Below are 27,397 nucleotides of genomic sequence, written 5' to 3' on the forward strand. Positions count from 1 at the left end.
TAACCCAAAGTAAAAAATAAACATCCATGAGTCTATGCTGATGTAAATAAATGATTTAATAAATAGTAAAAGGTGAAGAAGATACAAGTATCCTGTACAGAATTCCAAAGAATCTGTGGACATAACTCCCTACTGCTTAGGTGTCAGCTGTACATAATGACTTTCCTTCAAAGACGACAGTATGGAAACGGAAAAAAGTGTAGTAACTTCACATTGAAGAAAGTCGACAGGTGCCCACCTCAACCCAGGCTGTCAAGGTCAATATCAATAGAAGTCAGTCATATTAAATGGTATACACTCATGAAATATGATAACAGGACTTTAGGGTTGGTTCCCAGAGCACATCATCCCAACCTAATCATGAGAAAAGCACGAGATATACTCGAATGGAGGCCCATAGCATAAAATACCTGAATGGTACTACTTAAAACTTTCAAGGTCATTAAAAACAATTTCAGATCTGGGGTTTTAGCTCAGTGGCAGAGCACATGCTTAGCATGTGTGAAGCCCTGGGTTTAGTCCCCAGCACATGAGCATGCACGCAAACACACACACACACACACACACACACACACACAAAAGCAAAGAAAAAAGAGAATAAAGAAACTATCTCAGACCAAGGACACATGACAGTTAGATGTAATATGGTACCTTAGATGGGCTCCTGGAATAGAAAAATGACAGTAGCAACAAACGAAGGAAATTTAAAAGTGTATACAGTTTTGGTTCATTAATTGTAACCAACATACCATATTCATGGAAGATCTTAATAATAGCAAACCTGGTTATAGGGCATATAAGAACTCTTTATACTCTCTTTGCAATTCTGGAAATCTAAAAATGTTATAAAATAAAAGGCTTATTTTTTAAGTGCAGTGGAAGTGCTTTACTCTCAAAAGCTCTCAACAAAATATGCTGACTGCTGAAATCCTTGGGCAAGTCTCCCCAAGGTACTGGTAGTTCGACCAATTGGCTGGGGCAAAAGTCCATTATAAAAGATATCCTCTGTCATACCCTTTTGCCTGACATCTTATAAGACCATCAGGAGCCCCTTGATTCTCCTATTAGGTCATTTTTAAAGACAGGAGACATGGAAGGGACTGTGGAAGTGGAACCTTCTGTTTCCAAGTTCATAGCCCTATCCCAAAGATGGTGAAACTTCCCCACTCTGAATGTCAATTCTTTGACATTAAAAACAAATGTCTAATAACTCATGAAGGAAAATGAGGGGAAAAAACTTCTGTCTTCTCCAATCCATTGGAGATTTGTTGTTTATCTATTGTACTTGTCTTATCAACAATGACAAATGACATGAAATTCTGCTATGCAGACCTATTGATCCCTCAATGCCAGGACCACTGAGCCATTATCTAACTTTGAGAGGTGCTGTTCAGGGCAAAACTTTTCCCACAATATGGTACAGTAAAGGTGGCAGCTGTTGGCTTGCAACACAGATAAAAAGGCTCAAAACTTCCCTTGGGAGGCTGAGGCAGAATTGCAAACCCAAAGCCAGTCTCAGCAACTTAGAGAAACCCTAAGCAACTTAGCCAGACACCATCTCAAACAAAAAATTTAAAAATGGGTTGGGTATGCGGCCATATAGTTAAGCACCCCTGGGTTCAATCCCTGATACAAAAACAAAACAACCAACTAAGTTCTCAACACATCTTTAAAAGGGAGTGACACAGAAATCAAACAATATCTCTTTGCATGACATCTCTTTTTGTTTCATTGCCATTTACAGAGTATAAGAAAGCAGAGAGGTGGATAGGTAGATAGATGATAGGTAGGTAGATGATAGAATTCTGTAAGGGAGCAGGGCACTCCCCTATTCTTGAAGACTTAAAATGCAAATAAGCATAACATGTTTTGAGTAATTTTGCAATAAAGGAACCTGTTCAACTTTGAAAACATGCAACATCTGTCATCTAACCATCTATCTATGCCTGTCTGCAAGTTGCTAGCTACTTATCAGGCCTCTGATAAAGCAATGAGTGGCAGATTCGTACAGAAGTATTGGATATCAACAGGTTCCCGACACAAAGCCAAGTGAAAACGAGATGGGGAAGAGCACAAGATAAGGCCATATAAATATAAATGTGAATTTTAAAATACTAGTAATAAATTGTGGTTATCAATGATTGAGATCAGGACTGAGTCCAAATGTTAATAGCATAACATCAAACGAACAAATATCCTTAGAAAGAGTAGTAAAGTAAGAGAAAGTCAAGGTAGTAGAACAGAAAAATAATGCATGAAACTTCTCAATAAAGAAAGAAACAAGGGAAATGTGAAGGGAGGTGATCAGAGAATTTATTTGATGGAATTTGAGGGATGACTGAATAATCCACCTAAATGGTCTCACAGACAAGTGCATATGGGCTTTGTTTGGGTAGATAACAGCCCCAATAGCCTAGACCTACCCGTAGAGGAAAAAAATTTGCTCTTTATCAAACGTCAATAGATCAATTTTTGTTTTTGTTGTTGTTGTTCCAGGGATTGAACTCAGGGGTGCTTAACCATTGAACCACATCCTCAGCCCTTTTTATGCTTTATTTTGAGACAGGGTCTCAATAAGTTGCTTAGGGCCTTGCTAAGTTGCTGAGGCTGGCTTTGAACTTGCAATCCTCCTGCCTCAACCTGCTGAGTTGCTTGGATTAGAAGCATGTGCCAGCACACTGGTTGTCAATAGATGAGTTTTGCCTTTTGGATTCCAAACTAACTACTTTGGCCTCAGTTCTCTTGTTTAATGTGCACTCATCACATCTAAATTCTCCCTATCTTACTTTATACTCTCACTGCAATTCTTTTAAGAAGATTCACCAAAAAAAAAAAAAAAAAAAAAATCCTACCCAGTCTCTCTTGAGTGTAAGTGCCTTGCTTTTTCTTGAGACTCTTGCACAGGGCAATATGCTGTGTGAATATATTCATTACACATTTGTTTCGTGTGTTAGAAGAGGAACTATTGACAGGAAAAGTCTGGAGTCACTGTGCCTAGAGAGAGGGAACTATCAATAAACCAAGTATTCCCACAGTAGGCATAAGATTTTACAATTAAATAAATTTGAAAGTCAGGTGAATAACTTCTTTTTATTATTCAATTATTCTCAATTTCACAGCTGCAAACAGGGTAGGAGGCAAACATTGAGCACTTTGCTTGGGTTTTCTTTATGGAGAGAAGGAAAAAAAATTCCCACCACCACACTTAAAAATAAGTTAAAACCGTACCATTTCCTTTGGAAAGAAAAGATTTTTATGAAGTGTGACAATTCTCTCATAGGAGCCAGAATGTTGCCACATTTCCTCCATGCATCAAGTTCACTGGATCTTTCTGAAAGGAACACGCAATGACCTTCCCTTACCACAGAGGCCTGTGGTTCTAGAGTCAAACACAATGGACTTGTTCTCCTAACTTTGGGCCTAAAAAAAAAAAAAAAACTATATAGACAAATTTACACAATGAAACATCCTCACCTTGGGGTCTCCACGCTAATTCAAAAGATACAGTCACTGTGCAAAACAGGTCTTCAAAGTTTGCTTTGGGTAATGCCTTTACGAGAAAACTGGGCTCGATTGTATAAAGCCCCATAGACATTTTGACTAAAAATGCTGTTTCCCAGTTTAATGGTTCACTTGACAGCAAACTACTATTTGTTTGAAAAAACTGAATAAAAACAAAACCAAAAATCAGTATTCATTTTCCACAAAGATTTGCCACCACTGAGGAGAATAAAATATACAGTTATCCCTCTGTTTCCTTAGGGAACTGGTTCCAGGACCCCCAAGATTATCAAAACCTGCAAATGCTCAGCTCTCTAATGTAAAATGGTATTGTATTTACACATATTCTAAGTCATCTCTTGATGACTTGTAATACCTAGTAAAATGCAAATGCTGTTTAAGTAGTTGTTATACTGTATTGTTTAGGAGAAAGTGGTATAGAAAAAAGTCTGTACATACTTAATACAGGCACAATTTCTTGAAATATTTTTGATCTATGGTTGAACACAATTGGAATTTGGAGCCTGTGGACACGGAAAGCCGACTCTAGGAGATTCCGAAGACAACTGAATGTGGAGGCATTCCAAAGTCATGCAAGTGCCTCACTAGAAACATTAAGAGCCGCCTAGTGTTTACCTGGGAGGGGGCTCCATTCAGCTGGGGATAAAAGCCATAATAGGAGCACTAATACAAAACAACTCCCCAAACCAACTGCGTTGCTTTATACTTTCTTATAAAAAAAATTAATTATATCCATCCCTCACCCTCACTCTGTTTCAAATTCACAATCCAGAATGTGACTTTTCAACATTCCTGGGAAAAGGATTTTGATCAGAAATTTCCGTTTTTAGTTGTTTTCAATTTCACAGCTGCAAACACTCTCATAATAAAGAATGTACAACTGAAATTTGTTATGAAATCATATTAATTGACGAAATAAGTCGATCTTACCTAAAATGTTCTCTCACAAGTACCAAAAAAAATCCACTTAGACATATAACCAAATGTTATTTAATATCTTAAAAAGTAACACAATCCAAAATGGATATTTCACACAACACTACATAAACAACATGAACACAATATTACCATATGGAGGGACTTTCAAATATAGACTTACAAAAATCCCTGTCCTTTTTTTCTTTTAAGTTATTATACTAAGCATGACAAGTAATCATCATTTACAATATGGTACACTGACACAATAAAAACCATGTTACAAATGTGCTGTTATAAATCAGTAACATTAGGGAAGACATTTCATGAACTGTAATTATTTCATATGAAATACTATACAATATAAACAGAACATCCATCTTGGATGACCTTTACAGCAACCAGAGACCAAGTAATTTAAATTTTTTTTTTCAGTGCAAACACATTTTATTCAAGGCAGTCTTGGCTGCAAAACTCCTTTCTAACATACAGTAAATCCCACTTGCACTTCTTAATTCATTTACCCTAATGCAATAGTCACATTCAGTCACTCAGAGAAAGATACCTGCAGAATTATGATCCCTTTAAACTTGACATTTAAATTTAATTCTCTTCCAGAAAGTAGTATCTCTGTCAACTGCTCTAAGGACTTTAATTTGTAGTTGTCAATACTTACATGAAGGTGACCCTAGGGCAGCTCTATTTCTAACCAGCATGTGTGCACAATACTGCACAGGATTCTGCCCTTCCAATGTGGAAACCGTGGCGGTGTCAGTGTCTAGGTCAGGGGATGGGAAGGAAGCAGGAAGGGAGACTCTCAAGGAAAGGAAGGGGAGGGGCTGCTGAGTACTGCAGGATTAACTTTCTGGAACTGTGGAGGACTGGTATTGGAGAACTCAGATCTCAGACTTGGTACCTTTTTGGTGAGAGTGAGAGAATGGGGATCCCAAGGTCAGCCTTTGTATGGGGAGATAGGCAGCTGCACATGGCCCAGCCCAGTTTGTAACCTTACATTCCAACCATGAGTTTCCACCTCTCCAGAGTCATTGCTGCCTACTTGGAGACACCCTATTCCCTTGTTGGCATTGTGTGGGTGTGTGTTTGTGTGTTCACATGCAGAGCCAACAAGTAGCAATTAAAGCCCTAGAACTGATCGTATATACAATCATAAGAAGAAGGTTCAGGCCCCCTTGAGCTTTGTGGAATTCTGAATCTTACAATTCATCAATTGTAAGTCACAGAACTGTAAAAACACAAGATTGTGTGTTAGGAGAGATCACCGGGGAATCTCTCTCTGGGATGCTGCTGCAAAAGATGCAGAGATTAACTCAATCAGAGAGGTGCCAATGCCTGTTTCAAACACACGAGGAAATTTAATAGTTTTTTTTTCATATACATATAATTTATGAAATGTCTCCGAAATAAAAACCTATGGGAAGATATTGGATGTAACCTTAATACCATAAAACCTTCTGTGAGAGGGCTGGGGTGACAGCTGATTCTTTATCTTTGTTGGCAAAGCTCAGACTGATAGTAATCTCTTTCCTGCTCATATTTTACTAACCCAAAGCAAAACAATATCTTCCATGGCTTTTGCATTTATTTTTCCTGTGTTCCAGCTTCCTGGAGCCCTAAATGTGTTCAGAAGAGTCTCTCACTAACAGGAAAGTACTGGATGGCTTTGGCAATGGGCAGGATGGTTCTGGGGGAAGGAGGGAGAAGCAATCATTTGCTTGGGTCTACTGTGGTCCATAGCACTGCTAGTTGGTTTGAGGACAGGCCTATGGTAATGGAGAAGATTCCTGTAAAGGGTTTTCTGTCTCCTAATTTGTGAAAACATTTAGCACTGGATCAGATCCTACAAAGTCGGGCTCAATATATTGTACTGAATTTCTATTGTGCCATGGAGCACTGTGAAGAGTACTTGATAAAGTTTTTAATTGAAATTTGTTTCAGCACCTTCCACTGCCTAGAGCAGTCTTGTTCCTGAAGATATTTTAGCACAGGAATTATAGAAATCCAATATGAAACTGTAAACAAGGGTGGACATCTGGATCTGCCTTGGACTGCAAGGGAATCTGGGTGGATCTGTTCAACTCCCACTTCATCATTCAATACCAGAAAGGTGTGCTGAGGTGCAAGATTCCAAACACCCTAAACTTTTTGAATGAAAATAGACAAAGGTGTAAGACTGTACTTTTTTTTTTTTTTTTTACTTTATTAGCACTCATCAGAAAAAGAGCATTGTATTTAACGATTTCTCATGATGGTCTATCAAACAGATAGAAAATAGGTCATTGATAGCTGCCACTGTGTTTCTAGGTAATCTAAATCATCCCAAGTATATTACAAATATGACCTGCCTTGTTAACTGTCTGTGAATCTAATGCTTTGGAAGCACTTTGAGATCCCCAAATGAACTGAGCAACATCATCATTGGTTGTTGGTTTTTAAATGAAGCTTCTAATACTACCCATGTTATAAATGGTGAGACTTTTCCAAAAATGATCTCTATTGTATCGAGAGAAACATGCCTATCATTTAAGTTAAAAATTTTATTTTCAAGTACACTTTGTGGTGATAAGTGGTTTATCCTGGGTAGAAGCTTACCAAATTGTGCCAAACTGAAAGGGGAATGATTTTTTCCGTTTCCACAAAACAGGTTTCTTCTCCTGATGTTGACTGCAATAAAATTTAAGTTTACATTTTAGAAATGCTGGTTGGGTTACGAAAAATAGAGATTTGGGAACAGCTGGTGTTCTGATCACTGTTACTGTGGATTCTTTCAATTTATCCTTCCTGAACTTGAGCTCCCCAACATCAGAGAAGTATTCATGTGTTATTTTTACCCAGCTAGGCCCTTTTTAGCTCTATTTGTTTTCACTATTAGATGCACCCCCTTTTCATATGCTCATTAAGGTCCCCTGAGATGTGCAAAACATATCAAATGGAGTATGAATTACTTAACAGAAGTCATGGAACTATATGGCACAGCTCCTTTAATAAAAGTGAAATTGGGGCTCAATAGGGTGGCATATGATAAAGGCAGAGAGGCCCAAAGTGCTTCAGAGTTGGCAGTTTCTTGTGTGACTTGTGTTACTGAAAACCTAGCCATCAAATCAGATTTACATAGGAGTAAATAGCTTGCCAAATTATGTTTACCCATTGGCTCTTGGCCAGAGAGAACTTTAAGCAGGAATGGAGAGTGGGAGAAAGACAAGAATTTTGAAACTTCCATTCCTTCGTGACCAAGTCAAGTGTGCTTTCATGGGAAAGAGAGGAGAAGACAGAATTACATCTGAAAGCCAAAAGGGTGCCGTGAAAGAAAACCATGGCAATGGGATAGTCATGAGTCCCCAGAGGCAATCACCGACACACACACAATGCATGGCCTCATGTTTAAGAAAGTTTTAAATGTTGCTTTTCTGAACAATACACTTTAACACGCTGCTGCCATTTCATCAAATTCATGGAGGTAGTTATATGTAAAAATAAAAATTACCATAAAGTAATATGCTGTATCATAATAATACATAAGTGTGCAAAATGCCGACAGATGGGTTGACCCTTTAAAGTTGAACGCCTCACAGAGATTCAACCAGATTCAGTTTTGTAAACCTTTCAGTTGATAAACTCTAAGACTAGATAAGCAGTTGTGTGACACAAAGCTATGGTATCACTGGAGGAAAAGAACACAAAGCTTGGAGAGGGCCCGAGGGCTCGGGCATGGAGAGCCTCACCATCTCGGTGAGACCCTCTTGGACATGCACAATTGTCGCATGTCACATATGTCATGCGCTTTCCACCACCACTTCCCCTCCATTCAAGAATCCAGATTTGATTCAGGAGAGTATTTCTACACGGAACATCTGCTTACATGATATATCACCTTTACAGTCCATCATTTCTACGCTAATGGCTACTGGTCTAAGGAAGTTTTCTTTTAAAAATCATGTACCCCGGAGCATCAGGCAAATAGCATACACATTTTCTTTGAACAATGTTTTCTGTAAACCTATTTCTTGTGAAAGATTGATAAGTTCATATTTTAAAGCTTCTCTTAAAGGTAATGATTTCTTTTCCTGCTCACACAGCATCTGATTATTTCAATGGCTGCTTTCAGAGGGTCAATCAGAGGCCGATGTACTGTTTTAATGGTTTTATTATTTATGAATTGAGGATGATGAAAATTTGAGAGCAGGTTTTTGGAAAAAATAAATTTAGACATAAAAATTTAGTAACTGTATGGTATGCAACTCCCCAAGGAAACAGATTATGTAGTCTACTAGATACATTATCATTTCTTCTGGACATATTTAAGCAGTGAGACAGACGGTGTGTTTCTGAGTATTCGAGGCATGCCTTGGAGAAAATAAGGCATGGGATTAAAAGTCTACTGGATTAAGCATTTCAATGGGGTGGCAATTTACTAGGAAATGTGCTTAAATTTCACTATAATAAGCATTAAAAGAGAATTATGCTAAACTTTGACCCACTGCAACTTTCAAATATTGATAAAGCATGAGTATTCATGTTTAAAAAATTAGTCTATGTATATGACTGTATTCTTTAAACTGATTGCTAGTGATTAAATTTAACATGGGAACAGAAGTGCTTCACAAATGTTATGCCAATTATTTAAATCTGAGGTGAAAAATTATATATATAATTATTTTTTTAAATGGTGTTTGGCTCCAAATAGCACATGCCACTAGACTAAATATAACTTTTTATCAGACCATTTACTTGGGTCAGACGAAACCCTTTTGCAAATAGTTTTCTATGATCTATAACATGTTCCATTGTTCTCAGAAAATAAAGCTTGGGAACTTTGAAATGTCTTTTTCCTATAAGATTGAAGCTTAATTATTTGTAATCCTTTGTTGCTGAGCCTTCTTTGTATTCAACATGACATTGTAAACCAAAGCAAAATGTTAACAAATCATTTTGAAGTAAGCTGGGCTAATGACTATACATCTGCCTAAAAACACCTCCTGAAATTGGTTACAAAGTATCTGTAAACATTACTCTGGCATAGTTCATTATGCATAATTGTTATTCTGATAAACTTTAGGGGAGTACAAATTATGATTATACCACACTAGCAGAATGAGCTCATTCTGTTGCTTATTACATGGGCATGTATATTTCTAATCAAAAATTACTTTAAAAGTTTTCTCTATAGATATCTTCCCAGGAATAAAAGGCCTGAAGTTCAACTCTCCCTAAATTTGCTCTTTCCTATAACCACTAAAAATCATCTCCCACAGCCTAATTTAGGCATTCTATTTAAAACTACATAAAATAGATTTATATCCTTCCATTAGAAAGAATAACATCCCCAGGCCATACTCTCCATTTGTATCACAAAGAACATTTTGCTTTTAAACAAACTAATTATTGTTATCTATTATAGTAAGATAGGATCATCATAAGTATCACAAGGAGGAAATTATCTTCCTTCAATATTTGATGAATACCTTTAAAAACGTCCACATCACCTTTTCCCTCACTTAGTGCTGTGCCCCAGCCAGAATGGGAATTCCCTTCCTTTATCCACTTCAGCATCAAAGGCCTATATTCCTGTTTGTGATCATGGAAGGTTTAAAATCAAGACAAGCATCTGTCACACTCAAAAACAAAATCCTGAAAACAGACACTCCCGGTATTTCCATCGCCACCCCCTCTGACATACTTCTATGGACTCCTGCAGAACAGTACCACGAAACTCACAGTGAAAAATGACAGGTGCATAAACGGTTTACACGCAAAGGGCCAGGGCGGGGGTCCCTTCTGGTCAGTTTGGCATTGATTTCCCTTAAGGTGGACCCTTGCATTCGACATTTTGTGGTGGCATGGGTTTTTGTTGGTTGGTTTGTTTGGGAAGTGTCAAAGATCAGTTCCGTGGCCCCACTGAACCACAGACTGGGAGCAACACACATCTGTGGCATTTTAAAAATGGAATTGGCAACTGCATGACATTGAAAACGCATATTCCACTTACAGTGTCTAGACTTTCCTATGTGTGCTCAGATACAATTAGTGAAGCCAAAGTATACATATCACCCCTACTGCTATTCAGTTGCTATAGAGCCATAAATGTGAAAAGCAATACTCTGAAATAAAGATTTTTGTTTTTTTTTTTTTTGCCCTAGCCTACTTAGCTGCACAGTTTAAGTAAACACGAAAACTGTGCTTGAGATGCTTGTCTTTCCAAAGATGTAAACATCAGTCCCAGTGTCGTAAACTTTGCTGTATTGAATGAGACAGAAGATCTGAGGCAGAAGGACTATCACACACTAGTCACAGAAGCTTGCAAGCAGTTGGAAGGTTTCTGTAATTTCTCAGCTTCGCTGGTCGGGGGGTCTGTACTCGCACGGAAGTTGAAGGCTGACCCAGCTACACCGTGGGCTGGACTCAGAGCGGGATTCTGACGACGGTTACTCTCAACAATGCTTGATGTGTTGGAAGCCAGGCTCTCCCGAGTACTAAAAGAGTAAAAAGGTTTGGTTTTGTTTGGCTTTGAACATAAATAGTTACATATTGAGCCCCAGAGGAAGAGCGAATGATGTAGTTAATGGATTTCCTGTGTCGGTTCACAATGTCATATCAATATACATCTCCACTGATGACTCGCATCCGCTCTTCCAGCCGGGGCTCCGGGAGCTTTAACAGACACGTTACCATCTGCAGCACGCAGAAGGAATCAAGGGGTTCTCAACCACGGAGTGCACTTGGAAATGGCTGCGCCTTCTTTTCACATTCAAGGAAACTACTTCAAAATCTGATGTGATAGAGAAGCTATCACATTAGTTTGAGAAGGGAATACTCATACCAGAGTGATGATTTCATTTCAGGCCAGAAATTCAGTGGGCACAACTACTCCTGAATAAACTCAATAATTTTACCCTAATGACCACATTTGCCTCCTTGATTAGGAGATTTTGACTTTGTTGGACTTCAAGCATGCTACTAGCTCATTTCCATGGTGATGGGGATAAAATTCTTTTTCAACACTGTATACCTCTGTGTCAAATTTTGACACTTTAGTTAAAATATATTTTCTGACAAAGGACCTTAGGGTTTTTTCCCCATTTATTTATCAAGTTTACATTCATTTCTGCTTTCCTTTGGTAGAAATATTTTCTTTTTTAGAGGATTCTTATAGAATAGAGGCTAAAAAGCTTTATTTCTCTCATTTTTTTCTAACAATTTTTTCTAAATTAGAAATCCTTGAACCTATTTCATTGCTTAAGCGATGTATAACATTTAACATTTCAAACATGTAGGGCAATAACAGCAATGAAGATGACTGAGTCTGATTGAGGAGAACTGAGTAAATCCTTCATGTTCAAGGTCCTCAGAGTGGCTGTAAGAACCTCCTTAGCTTGTAAGCCTGCTCCAGCTAGTCTACAGGTCCACATACTATGGTGGGGAGGTCTTTCCTTTCCTCTTCATCCCTAACATCACCTAAGTGGGGAGCTGTCTCTGCTATAAGATGCCTTTGACCACTACAACGTATTAATAGTGATAAATATAGGTAGTATTCCAGCTTCTGTAAAGAATATATTTAATAATGAGTACAGACTATGACATTCATACTGAGGTCTCAGGATATGATGATAAAAAGTTAACAGAAATGAACTGTTATCAATAAATTTAATTATTTTTTAGCGGGAGCTAATGGAATGCAACCTTAAAAATAAAAATTCCAGGAATAAGTCGGAGAAGTGAACTAAGTAGCTGTGTTGTTCATCCTTCTACTGGCACGTGTTCCCTTGGCCCTAGGCTGCTCTAGCACATGTCTCTTGCCATACATGGTCTCTTATTTTCATATTGTGTTGTTCAACCATTTTTTTGGCCTTAGCTATGGAAGTAGCAGGCTTTTCATGTCAAAATTTTTCATTTTTATTACAAGACCTCATAGTATAGATCAAGTTTCTGATCTCTTTATTTTTTCAACATTTTTAATTTCCAGTAGATTGGACTAAAACATTTTGGAAATGTGGCTGGACAGGACTGATGGGTCAGGACTAAAACCTTTACGTATAGGGAAAACTCATCTTGCTTGCTTGCATCTTAGTTGCTTAGTGAAATATTTTACTCAAAGATCTGAATGAACAGCCCACTAAAGATTCCCATGTCTCAGCAATGGGAAGGTATCAGCATGATAATGTTACTTAGCTACAACACTACTCATGTTGAAAACCCTGTAAATCAAAAATTCTCTTGCACATCCTCATGCATTAAAAAGGTAACCTAGTGACTTTATCAAGGCATATAGAAATGAAGTTTGTTATCTGGCTTCTAACCAAATGATATTAAATCTGAAAGGGGTAAAATTAGGAATTGTTCTGTAGGTTCTCTAACTGCATGAAATTTATGGAAAAATCTATTTGTTCCTATAGTGAAGCATAGATAGACATGTGACTAATATGTGAAGGCAGTCTCCTTATAACAAACTTTACTACAACAAAGCATTTAACTTTTGAATGTTATTTAAAAAATCCTACAGTCTGCACTCCAAGTTTTGAGATACTAGATTATGCAGAGATACTCATTTGGTTATTTCCTGAATACTTCTGTTAACACCTAAACAAACAAAAACTTTCAATATTATGTAGTAGTAGGGTTTTATATTAGAATCCACTAAACTACTCCTGATGTATCCTTAGCAATGACCTCTGCATGTGGAAGTCTAGGGGTCAAGAGGGCAACATGAAGAGTCTGAAACTGTAGTATGAAAAGCACCAGGCGGTAGAGTCTACGTCATAAGCAATAGGGGAACACAAAGATACAGGGGCATAAGACATGCCTTCAATAAGCAATGACTTTGAGCTTTTGCCACAGACTACAGACCTTTAATTATGCATATCTGGTACCCACTACATAAAATTTTTCAAGAGAAAAAAAAGAGGAGAATAGGAAAATAGGTAGAAAAGATTAGAGAAAATAAATTGGAGAATACATGAAAATTTGGTTTTGGATAAAAAATGATTTAGCAAAAACAATTTCTTAGAAAAGTCACTAAATACGCCAGTGATTTAAAGACTCGGTGTGATGGCTGTGTTTTCTCAAGGATCCTCAAGGGACAGGTAGAGGAGACCTGGGACTCTTGGTCTCCCACCCACTTTAACCAGCATGCCATCTGTATGGTCTGTTTGGACATTAGACTTACACATGTTAACTTGCAAAAAGTTCACATGACCATAATAATAATAACTATTATTATAATCATCAAGAAATAGCCCTTTTAAGAAATAACAAAGGCCTAATATGGGACAAACAGATTAATGATTCCCAGTTCTGACTTTGGGATGCTCTATCCCCAAAGTATCCAGAGAAATGGCAAAATGATCACAACAGAATTAATTTTAATTCTTAATAATTAAAATAAAGATATGAAGTCCATAATCATATCTGGGTACTTATTAAAAATTATAAGTACTGTAAGATCTTGGGAATCACAGCTGATGAGGAATGTCAGTCTCTTCAAAGTATTTCTGCATCTCAGAGTCACCAATCTGGAGTAGAATTTAGAAGGAGATTTAGGACCCAAGTTGCCCTTTTAAGGAGAAGAAAGAGTTAAGGAGGAAAAAAAGGAAGTTATCTAGACTCCTCAGTTTGCTTTTGTAACTCCTGAACCACTTCAGTGCTTTGGACATGACCATCAGGCATTATACTCTCAGTTATCAACTCTTCTGAATTAACAAAACCTACAAAAGGAAGTGACTGTGACGACAGTGCCTAAATGGGTTGTATCAATTCTGCAGGAAGAGAAGTAAAAGCACAGGTGCATGTCTTGATTTACTGGAGCACAGGCCCCCGACCTTTCTGTGAGAGGAACATGTTTCCATTTCTTTGTAGACAAGAGGGCAGAGGCAGGAAGGTGCATGAGTAAGTGGGCAGGCTGCACACAAAGTGGGATTGCAATGCAGCAAGATTCCAGGTCCTCTGGAAAGGTTTTGAGGTCTGTGATTAATATTTTCACTAGAGGGACCCCTACCTTAGCATCAGGTGACTCCCCATCCCTGTTCCCCATTGACTATTCACTCTTCAAAAAGTTATTATTTCTGAAGGACTTGTTAAAAAACAACAACAACAACAAAAAAACCCTTTTCTTTAGCATGATGGCAACAGGAATAGAAGAAATACTGGGAAGTGCTGGTCTTAGACCAGACTGATGCAAGTCTGAGGGAAGGAGCCAACCCACCAGTCCAGATTGGTGATCTCTACAGCTGCAGAAACATTTTTTTTTTCAATTCCTGAAAAAGAAGTCAGAAACAGGCTATTAACAACACAACACACACAACTCTTAGCCCTCATTCACAGAAGCGAGACTGTGAGATCAGAAACTTCTCAAGTTATCTGCATAAAGCCCCAGGCCCCAGTGGGGGTGTGTGTGCAGACCCCTCTCCCTACCGTGGGGAGTTGAATCCACTGTCCACGGTGATGCTGCTGCTATCCATGCTGTCGAGCCGGGCTGAATGGGTGGCTCTCTGGTTGCTGCTGCTGTCGGTTTCTTTTGGGGTGAGGAGGGTGAGGTTCTTCTCAAACTTCCTCTGCAAGTCTCTTTCCTTCTCCCTCTCAAGAAGCCACTGCATGGTGCCTACATCATCTCTATTTTTCTCCTCCTCAGCGTTTTTGTTTGCCCCTTCCTCAGAGTCGTCGTCATCGGAGACATTGTAATAGTCAAAAGAGGCTTCCTGGTTCCCTCCAGACTCCTGCTGACGCTGGGAAGCTGGCATGGCTTGTGCTGCCGAGGTCCCCAGGGACGGTTCCAGTTTCTCGCATCGGCCTGGCAATGTGTCAGCAGGGGTCTTCGGGTGCGATTTGAGGAGGGACAGGCTTGACTTGTGATAGCTGTTTACAGACAAGGTGCTGTGAAGAGGCTTGAACAGTGTGTCTTTGCTGAATATCTCTTTCCTCTTGTCCAGGCTGCTGGGTTCTGCACCGTGGTGCTGGACCAGGCGTCCGTTGGCAATGCCTTCAGCCACTCCACCCGAAGCAGCAGGGCCCCCCCCTGACCCTTTTGGTGACTCCTCCTTGTGGCTGACAGGTTCCCTGGAGGAATGCGGGGCCTGCCTATCAGAGGGAGACAGCTTTTTCACGCCTTCTGCCAGGGTCAGAGTGGCATGGTCCTCCTTATTCTTCCCCAGAGGCGACGGTGCGGTGAGTACCGTCTCACTAGAAGTGTTGCACTGGAAATAGTCATCAGCGGCTGTTTTGGTTGGACAGGTGCTGAGTTCCCCGTAGGGTGGCAAACTCTCGGGCGGTTTGCCTGGCTCCAAGAGGCTACAAGCACTGGAAGGCTCCTTGCTGCCACCAACTATTTCTGGAATACATACCTCTTTATAGCTTGCGGATGAAAGGAGAGCCCTTTGATGACCAACAGCCTGAGCAGGCCTTAAAGTACTGTCGTCGATGTAGGACTGGCTGGGGGTCTGGTCGTCCTGGCTACAGCCTTCGGCCAGGTCTTCGGGTGTGCCTAGAGAAGAAGCGCCCAGGGGGCCTTTGGAGTTATCCATGGATCTGGACCTCTCCTTGGCTTTGCTGGGTCTCTCATTCCTGGACCTTCGGTCCTGGGTATGGCTGTGGCTTCGGTGCACTTTGGAGTGCGAGCTTCCCCTGGAAGGTTCAGGAAAAGGCATCTCAGTTCTCCTTTTGGCCAATTCGCCGGACACATCCCATTCTGGTGTCATGGGGAAATGGGACTCAATCACGTTCGTGTTACTGTGCATGATGAAGTTGTCGCCTTTGTGCTCGATGATGAAGCAGCCCTCCCTGGGCGCCCTGGTCAGAGGGTCACAAAAGTCATACTCTCTTTCACCAGGAATGTCCAGATGCGAACCGTCGGAAGGGTCTCCTTTGGACACCCGCGTCTTGCTGTGTGACCGAGACTTCCCATGGGACTTTCGATGCGTCCTGCTCTTTTTACTTCTTCCGCTGTGGTGGGCAGAGGATCCTGCTTTACTCCTATGCGCTTTCTCTTCTTCAAGTTTCTTCATTAGTGCAGTGTGCCTCATGACATTTTCCACAGTCAAGTCCGGGTTTATCCGCCGAATGATCTCCATCTCCACTTCCCGAGGGATGGTAGTGGGCGTGTCTTCGTCGCGCAGCGGCCACTCCTCTGGAGGAAACTGGGCAGAAAAGTTGGCCAGCTGTTTGGTCTTGTCTTTCTTAAAACTTAGCCGGAATAACTTGAGCCCGAATTTTTTGGACTGCTTTTCACTATCTTTAGGTTTCGAGAGAGTTTCTGTCTTATAAGAAAAATTTACAGTACTTTTGCTCTTTTCAGTGGGTGGCACCTGGCACAGAGAAGGAGGGCAGTAAGGGTCTTTGCAGTCCTTGGCAGATTTCCTCTGCAGAGTGGATGCGTGCATGCTGTGCATGTCTTCTCGGCAGCAGTGGCAAGAGTCGCAGTGGTTTCTGGGCAATGTCCTTTCCCTGACACAGCCTGAGGCAGAGGGCGTTATGGTTCCAGGTTGTGGAGAGGTACACTGAGACCTGTCAGGTATCCTCTCGTCCAAATGGTACCATTTACTGTTAGTTCTTATGAGGGAAGGAGTTATGAAGTAAGTCTGTGGGGTCACAATGAAATAGCCATCCGGAGTGGGATAGATCTTCCTCTCCCGTACCAGGGTGTTCAACGTGTGCCGCAGGATTTCTTGGCTTGGAGTTGGAACACCTAAAACCAAAAAGCAAATGAACAACACTTGTGAGAGTGAAGCAGGCACGTGTTGCCGATTCCTGATTTTCAGAATCTTATTAGTAATAGCAAGCTTCCAAGTATCAGCTCAGGGCGTGTAAGTGGGAACAAGACGAGGCTGGCCATTAGGTTTAGTGTGCATCTTAGTCTCCTCTGATAATGTCTATTGCTATTACTTCCTATGGACTGAGAAAATATAAAAGCTCGAAGAGGGCTAGGGATGCACCAGGGACTGGACCCAGGGGCACTTAACCAATAAGCCACATCCCCAGCCCTTTCTTTCTTCTTTTTTTTTTTTTAAATTTTGTGACAGGGTCTCACTAAGTTGCTTAGGGCCTCACCAAACTGCTGAGGCTGGTTTTGAACATGCAATCCTCCTGCCTCAGCTTCCCAAGTCGCTGGAATTACAGGCATGTGCCACCTTGCCCAGCTAGGTTGCAACTGTCAATACAAATCTTCACTGAACTCAATCATGAAAGTGAGAGGAAAATGAAAAGTTTTACATAATGTGATATCAACTTACAGAAAAGTCATCTTCAGTAAAAGTAGCTAGGGAAGAAAGGTTAAAACAGCTATCTTGATATGAAAAACAAATATAACATATATAGAGGCTACACATTAGAACTACTTCATATACTCCTTTTTTAAAAAAAGATTAAGTTTACTTAACTTTATGAGTTATATAAAAGGACAATTAGACTTGATCCCTATTTCTGATATGATCTCTAATTTTGCAATCATCAACACCTTCAATATTGACTGGTGCACTGGTCAAAGTCAGGTGAGAACATTCTCCTTTTAGTCATAAGTCAGCAGGTGGAGGTATTTCTTCTAGTTTCTAACCAGTGGGCCCGAATAAACACACTTGTAAAAGCAAAGACTATCAGGTTGATCACTAAGTCCCAAACCCCCTGCTTTTCTAGAATAGAAACACTAGGAATAAAAATGATAGATGCTTCTTTGTATAATGACTAATAATGTTTTCAAGGGGTTTTGTGTGCATGTTTATGTCTTCTCCACCTTAAGAGGCAGAATCAAGAGTATAAATCCTTCAGAGAGTATAAATTCATCAGGCTATAGTCCATTTACTTTATTTCCTGGGTATTCTGTAGTCCTCATCACATAAAGGGTGATTACTTATAAAATTGATCTGAATGATATAATTTAGAAACAGGTCAGGTAGAATCATATGAATAACTGCCAATATTCAACCGTGTCTGACCCACAAAATGGCAATTTCACATTGTCAACCAAACATGGTTAAGGCGGTGTAATGTGGAGACTGAAAGCTTGGGTCCTGGGGCCAGACTCCTGGATGGAAAGCCCAGCTCTATCACTGATAGCTGGTGTTAAAGGCTGACTCACGCACCTCACCCCGCTTCCCTCACCCACTGTCATAGTTTGTGTCTGGAATGTCTCAGAGGCCCACGTGTTAAAGATTCAGTCTCCAGATTAGTGCTCTGGGAATGTCATAGAACCTTTAAGCTCTGGAGCCTAATGGGAAGTCTTTAGGTCATTGGAAGTGTGGCCTTGAAGAGGACTGTGGGACTTCTGCCTCCCCTCTCTCTTTCTGATCATGAGGCGAGCAGTTTTGCTCCATTAAGTGGTCCTGCCAAGTGCTGCCTCAGTACAGGGCTACAAGTAATGAGGTCAAACGATTATGGGCCGAAACCTCTAAAGCTGTGCGCCAAAGTGAGCCCCTTCCAAGTCAATTATCTCAGGTATTTGTTATAATAGGAAGTTGACTAACGCCACTACCCCAGATTCATGTTTTGAAATTCTAAGTGTGGTAACGCCTCCTAAGATGACCTTTGTTTTTGTAGATAGGATCTTTGCAACTGTATTCAAGTTCAAATAAGATCATCAGGATGGGCTGTAATAAATAACTGATGTCCTTCTGAAAAGGGGAAATGTAGACACAGAGACAATAATATAAAGGGAGAAAATAATATAAAGAGACACTGGTAGAAGTTGGCCATCCACAAGCCAAGGACAGATCCCTGAAACAGATTCTTTCCTCATAGACTTCAGAATGACCAACCAACCTGCTGACATCTTGATTTTGGAAATCTGGCCTTCAACTCTAGGATGATAAACTTTTGTTAAGCAGCCCTAGAAAATCAGTGCAGTTGGTAACATTAGTGCAGCTGGCAACATAACTTCTTAGAGTTTCTGTTTATTGTTATCAAAATGTGGATAATAATGGTACCTACATTCCTGGCGCTGTTAGTCTGAATTTGGTGCCTGTAGAACAGTGACTGACATATAGTGAATGCTCAACCAATACTACTTAGTATTGGTCTTAAACTTTGGGTCAGGATCCACGAAATCCCACATTACCTTCCAAGAATGTTGTGTAGCAACCTAGAACAGCTGGGTGACCTGAGAGGCTTAGGATCCTCCAATCCTTCCAAAACTATGAAGTAGGATATAAAAATATTAGAAATGGTCTGGAATTCTCAGAGTCTACAAGTATGATATAACACACACATACACACACATTTATGTCATCCTCCTTCCTCCTTAGAAGGCATCCTTAGTGACCAAGGTAAAAAAAGATAACACTGTTCATGGATAATGTACTGAGTGACATAATTATTTCATTTTTGAGTTGCATAGTTTCCTTTTAATCTAATGTTTTACTCTTTTTATTTATTTTTCATATGTAGGGCCTTGCCCATGTTAGGCAAGCACACTATTACTAAGCTGCATTCCCAGCCCTAATCTAATGCTTAACTTTTTGCGGGGTGAGGGAGGGATACCAGGGATCAAACTCAGGGGTACTAGAATCACTGAGCCACATCCCCAGCCCTATTTTGTATTTTATTAGAGTTGATTAGTGCTTCAATTTTGCTGAGGCTGGTTTTGAACTTGTGATCCTCCTGCCTCAGCCTTCCAAGCTATTGGGATAATGCATAACTTCTGACCAATGTACATTGGTTATTTTGTACAAATGATTTTAAGACTGATAAAATAAAAGTTGTTATTTAAAATTTTTGTGGTACTTTCTATACAAAATATAAATACATTTTAATTTTATTAGTGTATAACCTAAACCATACACATGCAATTTTTGAGCACCGTCATAAAATGAAAACAACAACAAAATGGTTACAGGTAACCATTTTTAAAAGAATTTCTACTCTCTATTAACTATTAGGGCCTTCTAACAGATAACTGAAAGAAGACTTCATTCACACAGAATGCTACTCCTGAGAGGAGAATACACAGTAGCCATACTGGAGTGTCAAGAATAGTGTAGTTATTGGCACCAGAAATTAAAAGAACAAACCCATGTTTAAAACTGACTGTATCTTCAATGGTCTTAGAACTCATGATTGACTAATTTACTATGACTGCTACTAAAGGAAAGCTGAGGTGTGATTCATAAGAACAGCCATTACTTTAAAACAAGAATTGAATTTTTATAGAATGGGCTGGTTAATGGTACAGGCCTTTTAAATAATGATCTTAGAAAACTCATGAAACTATAGAGAATCATGATTACAATGCAGTCATCTTTACTTACCGTTAAGAACAAGTTCTCTGGTTGTTCCAAAAGAAGAGATAAGAAAGAATTCCATAGAGCATTTGCACCTCTGCTTTTTGTTTTGGATTTTCGGTTCATAAATCAAATCATGTTTACTTGGAAAGAAAAAGAAACCATAAACATTCTTTTCTCTCCATCCATTTTCTATACTTCTACCTTGAATTTTCAAAGATTTAACTGAAAATTGCTGATACCTATTATTATTATTTTATTATTAAGCCCCTGTATCATGACGGACATTTTCAATTGTCATGAAATCTTGAGTTCTACCAGGAATCTGTAGGGCTCACTTGGAGAGTGGTGGCGGTGAGGAATGTCTGTGTATTCCATCACTTTCGGATTCTACTCCTAAAGTCCATCATGACTTCAAATTTTGAGGGCTTAAAGAACAAGGATAAGCTTTGCATACTAACAGAGCTGAAACCTGACTTATCTCCTTTCCACACCTTTACATCTTCCAAAGCAAAAACATATATTTAAAAATGAACATGAACCCCATAACCAGCCTGATAGTTCTAACTGCATTTTGTTCAAGGCCAGCTGTCCTCCCAGAAGGATTCAATTCTAACAATTTAAACAATCATTCATTCTGCATGAATGGATGAGAAGGTCTTTAAAAATATAAGAAGTAGGGTGTGTTGGTGCACACCTGTACTCCAGCTACCTGGGAAAATGAGATAGGAGGGTCACAAGTTTGAAGTTAGCCCCAGCAACTTAGCAAGACCCTGTCTCAAAATAAAAAATAAAAAGGGCTGGGGATGTTAATCAGTGGATAAGTTCCCCGGGGTTTAATCCCCCTTTCCCTGCGAAATGTGAGAAGCAAGTATATATCCTTTTTAAACCTTTTAAGAAATATTCTTGAATTCTGTAATGGAGACTGGTATATAAAAGTTGTTGAATTGGATTTCAAAAAATTCAACCTATATAAAAGGTGATAAGATTTTTTTCGGTATATCATACATTCTTTACTAGAAGAACTTTCACTGAAAACTCTTTATAATATGGATTCCACAACAGGAACAAAGGCCCCAATTCTAGACTATTCTTTATACTTATTAACCATGTGCTAAATATGAGAATTCAAATATTTTCATATTTAATTAAACTTCATCTTCAAATAATAAGGCATTAAAAATAAATACTCTTACCTTTAAAAACAAAAATATAAATATGATAGTAAGTACTGTCATTAAAAAACCATTTTTCAAGCAGAAAAAAAAACTAACAATGTTGAGTTTTTGAAAGTGTTTTGTTCTGATGTCACTTAAGTGACAAGCAAAAGAAAGGCCAAAAAAAAAAAAAAAAAAAAATCAAAGGAGGGAAAGAAAAGAATGGAGGAAGGAGGTAAGAAAGAATAAAAAGGCAGGCAGGATACAATATCTCATTTTTTAATGAAATACTAGTTTAAAATTTGGAACTATTGCTGAACAAAATTTTAAATAATTGTCATTATGTCCTAAGCCTGGGATTGGCAAACTTTTTCTGTAAAGAGCCAGATAGCACATATGTTAGGTTTTGGGAGCTATATGATCTGTGTTCCAACTACTCAACTCTGACAGTGCAGTATGGGGAGCCAAAGCCAATACACTGTTCAGCGGGCACGGCTGAGTTCCAGTTTAGCTTTATTTACAGATACAGGTGGTGGGCTGCACTAGGCTTGCAGGCCATAGTTTGTAAACCCCTGACCTAGACTCTAGTTTAAACGGTGTCCTTCCAAACTTCTGGAGCCGGTCAACAGTCACCAGTGTCACAGAGAAAGTTTAGTTAGCTCCTCTCAGTTCCTCTGAAGACCAAGGCCTTGGGATTTCTGTTCATCCACCAAAAAGGTTAGCAAAGCACTTATTCTTTTAAGTACAGATAATCTATGGATTTCTCTATGAGGTACTTCAACTTAGTGATACTGTTACCAGCTGCTTCTGGTGATGAGCATTTTACCATTACATGCTGACTCTGTGTTCTTTCTCTTTCTTTTCAGAAACGGGAAGTTGAGTAGCCAAATTCTGAAAAATCTATATGATCTCCCATGAAGCTATATAAAAACGCAAGGGATTCAAAAGCTGCTGGGTTGTTTGATAACAAGTGGCTACCCAGGAATCAGGCAGAAAGAAGGGCCATCCTTCACAAAAGCACAGAATCTGCCAACAGCATCTGTCCCCTCTGAGACACTGTCCCCTGGGATTTTGCTTATCTTACTACTGAAAGAAAAAGTTCTGTCTGCAAGTTTACGAAAAGAAACAATCAGATAGTGAAGAAAATTCAGAGAAAATAAAATATTACAACATTTAAGATAATTTATAGGTTGCAAGGGTGGGTTCATATTAGAGTTTTTAAACATTACATATAATATCGAAATATATTACTCAGATAATCGAAAATGAAGGAAGAATCACTAGGAGAGAAATTTAAAGTTTCTCTCAGGAAACCCAGTGTGGTCACGTAGATTACTATTTCGCTTAGAGTTGGCACTTCCAACCTTCCACCTGTGTGGGGTACACTTCCCCACACCTTTACTTTGGGAATGGTCAGGTTTGCTTTGGGGCATGCAATGCTAACAGAGTGAGATCAAAGGGTTGAGGAACTCTTGTACCAAGGACCTGTGTTTTTGTGCTTCTGCCATCCCTACCAGCAAAGTGAGCCTCTGCTTGCCTCTTTTCTAAAAAGGATGGGGTACAGGTAGAGCATGACCACTCTGTTAGGCCTCAGCTGAATTAGCTGACTACTGGGGAACCCACAGATAAAGGAGATAAATAAGCAGTCATTGCTATAGGCCCCTGATGCTCTGTATCATTTGTTATCCAGCATTCTCATAGCTTATATTTACCAAGGTCTCTTCTAAGCAGAATGAACAATCTATCATCTATCAAGCATTCTTTTTTTTTTTTTCTTAAGCCAGGCTCTTGCTAAGTTGCTGAGGCTGGTGGCTGGCTTTGAACTTGCAATCCTCCTGCCTCAGCCTCCTGAGTTGCTAGAATCACAGGTGTGCACCACCACATAGAGCACTCATTCATTTTTAATATAATTTCCATTTCAACCTAGGAACAGATTCTGGTAGCCCCAAAATGTATTTTACTTGACCCACCTGTTGCTGGGATATATACAATTTTTGTGTTTGTGTGTGTGTATGTATACTTGAACATACACACACACACAAACACACAAATTGTAGCATTTAAGGAAATTTAGGGATTTCACATAAAATGAATTTCCAGTTCTTCTGAAAAATTAAATTTGGCTACTCTGGCAGGATTCTGTGCCTTGCAGGTGGAGTGGTAACAATACACTGGAGCTGAGACGTGGGCTGTGTTGAGATGAGGCATCCATTCTTTAGCTTATTACCATTCCTGACATCTTCTCAACTTGGAAGTATCAATGTGGTTCCTATAGCCCCTGGGTTATTGCCTTCATCTTTATAATATTTAGGAGAAAAGCAAATATTTGTATTTTTCTTTTAAAACGAAATCTTAACTAACTTACCAAATAATACTTTCTTAAAGCTCACCAAGCCATGAAATGAACTTGTGAAATATGTTTACTCTGAATATTACTCTTTCTGTAGTTTAATTACTTTGGATGAAAATTTGGGGTTATTCTGAACTAGCCCTTTGAACACTCATGTTCACGGACTTAAGAAAGGTTGGATGGCAAAGATTGAATAGAATCCTGGTCATTTTTGCCGGTTCTTTATGGATTCTGATTTAATTTTCTTTTTGCTCAGTGCCAATTAAAGACAATCAGAGCTGAAGCAGTGAACTTATTTTTGATGTAACTCAGGTGCCTTGACTTTTAATGACAGAAGGAAGAAAGGCTTCTGGGTAGTTTTGGTGAAGTGCCCCCCCCCCCCGCCCCATTATAGCTAAACGTGACAAGAATGATCCCTTTGAAGTCCAACAGCCACCAGCACACATATCCATTTGGCAAGTGCTCTGTTTGTTTCTCATTACCTGGAAAACAAGTTGTCAGGTGTTCCATCAGTGCTTCTTGGGTGACAGGTTTTCTTGCCGAGTTCATTGCCGATATCGCCAAGCAGAGGATTTCCCCGAGTGGAATAAACTGAGATTGACTGATGGGAGACATACTGATTGGTGATACATCACCTGCAGAAAGACAATTTTCAAGTGAGCGGTTCATTAAAACACCCAGTCATTTGTCACACACACACCTTCACACATACATGCCTGCCACCACTACCCTCTATCCCTTGGATTATGAATTATGAATACTATCAGCTCTGAACGCTGCAACTGGTTATGGCCACAGCCAATTCCACTCGGATGGTGGGACTTCCACACATGGTGGAAGCTCCTGAAGTATCAACAAATAAAACTTTCCTTTTAAGAACCTGAGATCTCATTTGAATAGACAGAGTCCTGAAAGTCTTGCAGCAGTGAGACTTTGAAGAATGATTTATGTTTTTATTAACTTGGAGCTGATTTATTTAATAACTGCCATTCCCGTCTTCCCAAATGCATCCGTGGTAACTTGATGATTCATTCATTCAAATGCTGAGTGCCTTTATGGGTCACACATCTGTTGGGGCCTGGGAGCTGCAGATAGAAAGTGAGTAGGCTCCCTCCCCACAAACATCCCTGTCTGTGGTTTCCATTTAAGTGGAGGAGACAGACAGTAGGTCAAAGGTCACAATTCTAATTGACAGGGGCACAACAGAAGACTACTCAGAGCAGAGAGAGAAAGGTGGGAAGAGAAAGGCTGGGAGTGAGATGAGGCTCAAAGGTAGGAAGTTGTGCCAGGGATGTAGCTCAGTGGTAGAACACTTGCCTAGCATGTACAAGGCCCTGGGTTCAACCCCCAGCATTTCCAAAACAAAACAAAACACACACACACACACACAAATAAAAACAAAACAGGAAGTTGTAAAGTTATATCTAAGTATGTGCAATATGAATCCAGTACTAAGGAGTAGGAGGGTTCCTGGAGCTGGGAGGTGGGGAGGCCTTGGTGCTGGTAGGAGCTATAAGCAGGTGTTTTCTGGGGAGGAGCAGACAAGGCAGACAGGGACATGAATAAAACTAAGAGGGGAGAGCGGAGCACTGGGGGCCTTCCTCCTATGAGGAATGGTGAGCCATGGGAGGAACTTAAGGAATGACAAAAGCAGATGGAACAGCAGAAACATGTGTGGGCGCCATATGGATGACGCCCGGAGAGAGCAAGACAGAGCAGATAATAATGCACTAGGAGACTGTGGCCTCCTGCATGCATATGACCCCCAAAAGAAGTAATGAGAGCAGGAGACGCTGAAGACCCTGTATCAAAGAGGCCACGGATGGTGACTCTTAAAAGAGGTGTCGACCTGCAATGCAAATATCCATCTTCATTTAAAAAATTTTTACACCATAGTGTGGTGATTGTCAAGGAATGCTCCAGGGATCCCCAGAATTTTCTTTGAGATTTCAGGGGGCAGGAGTAACCCCAGCAAAGGGGGATGTTAGGGGAGCAGGGGAGTCTGCTCCTGACACCTGAGTGCCTCCTGGTTTATTCTTTGAGGTTCTCTAAGATGTCAATTGAAAAGAAGTCCTGTAGAAGGAAGGTGGCAGCTGAGAGGGCTGAGGCAGGAGAATCATGAGTTCAAAACCAGCCTCAGCAGAAATGAGGTGCTAAGCAACTCAGTGAGACCCTGTCTCTAAATAAAATACAAAATAGGGCTGGGGATGTGGCTCAGTGGTCGAGTGCTCCTGACAAGTATCCCTGAGTGTTCAATCGAAGGAAGGAAGGAAGGAAGGAAGGAAGGAAGGAAGGAAGGAGCAGCATACATATCTATGAGTTCCTATCTTATCTCCCACATGTATTTACATGAGCTCTCCCTTTTTGCTTTTTAAGCATGATTTCTCATGTCACAAGCTACTGTGGCTGGCCAGAACTGAAAGCAGGGTGAGATTGTGGGTGCTCTAGGATGGACCAGATCACCGTCTTCACTGTCACTTAAAGCTGTGCATAACCACAACCCCTTGCTTGGAGGACTGTACAGTGGTCCTCTGGGAGAACCAGAACCTGCTTGGATGGACTAGAAGGAAAATGGTTTGATGGACAAAACCAGGTGACAGAGTTGGAGATCACCATTTGTGGGGATATTCCAGCACGTGCATCAGACAGGGCAGTAGGACAGTGTTCAAGTTTGAGGTCTGAACCCCTGCCAAGCCCAGCTCTTTCCCCTTCCCTGTGTCACAGGAGGCTCCACCAGCTCTGTTGTGGCTCCACTCTCTGCAAGACGGATATGAGAAGAGGAATAGTACACTGTTTCAATGGCCAAAGGAAGAGAGAAATGCCCAAATTCAGAAAAGGAGAAGGTCCACGAAGATAAAAATCAGCAGAAACCAGAACTGATCTAACTTAGAACTCACAGACTTCTGAGACGTAAGTGTGACAAAGAGAAGCCCTCTGCAAAAGTCCTACAGTATTTGGTGGGAGAACAGCAGATGGAAACTATCACATAGAATTTGGGGCTGTTACTGAGGATGTGAGCTTTGCTCAATGACTGGGAAAGCTCAATTCACACTGAAGATTCAAAAAATGACATTATCATGTGGGTCAGGCCCATCTGAGTGGGCAGGTTTGCCACTGCCCAGAACCATGTATTTCAACCTTTTAAAAGAATTGGTGTGGCCTGGTGTGGTGGTGCACACCTGTAATCCCAGTGGCTCATGAGGCTGAGATAGGAGGATCTTGAGACCAAAGTCATCCTTAGC

At 40.1% G+C, this 27,397-nt stretch overlaps 1 protein-coding gene across 9 annotated transcripts in view; it reads right to left on the reverse strand.

The window, feature by feature from the left end:
* Positions 1 to 4,496: 4,496 nt before the first annotated feature.
* Positions 4,497 to 27,397, reverse strand: part of Stox2 (storkhead box 2) — a 221,719-nt gene continuing 198,818 nt past the window's right edge. For 7 of the 9 annotated variants that reach the window (XM_046419055.2, XM_058571186.1, XM_058571189.1 and 4 more), the window contains 3 exons: positions 24,638 to 24,790; positions 14,860 to 17,125; positions 4,497 to 10,925 (listed from right to left, as the gene is read on the reverse strand). In XM_046419055.2, coding sequence (XP_046275011.1) covers positions 10,730 to 10,925; positions 14,860 to 17,125; positions 24,638 to 24,790 — 2,615 coding nt within the window. In that variant the 3' untranslated portion in view covers positions 4,497 to 10,729. Of the gene's footprint in view, positions 10,926 to 14,650; positions 14,703 to 14,859; positions 17,126 to 20,675; positions 20,792 to 24,637; positions 24,791 to 27,397 lie in introns of all 9 variants that reach the window. The other 2 variants (XM_046419060.2, XM_046419056.2) reach the window with 2 other exon arrangements.

Source organism: Marmota monax, unplaced genomic scaffold, assembly GCF_021218885.2.
Source record: "Marmota monax isolate L192 unplaced genomic scaffold, Marmota_monax_Labrador192_F-V1.1 WCK01_AAM20220418_F8-fsc00113, whole genome shotgun sequence".
Classification (NCBI taxonomy): domain Eukaryota; kingdom Metazoa; phylum Chordata; class Mammalia; order Rodentia; family Sciuridae; genus Marmota; species Marmota monax.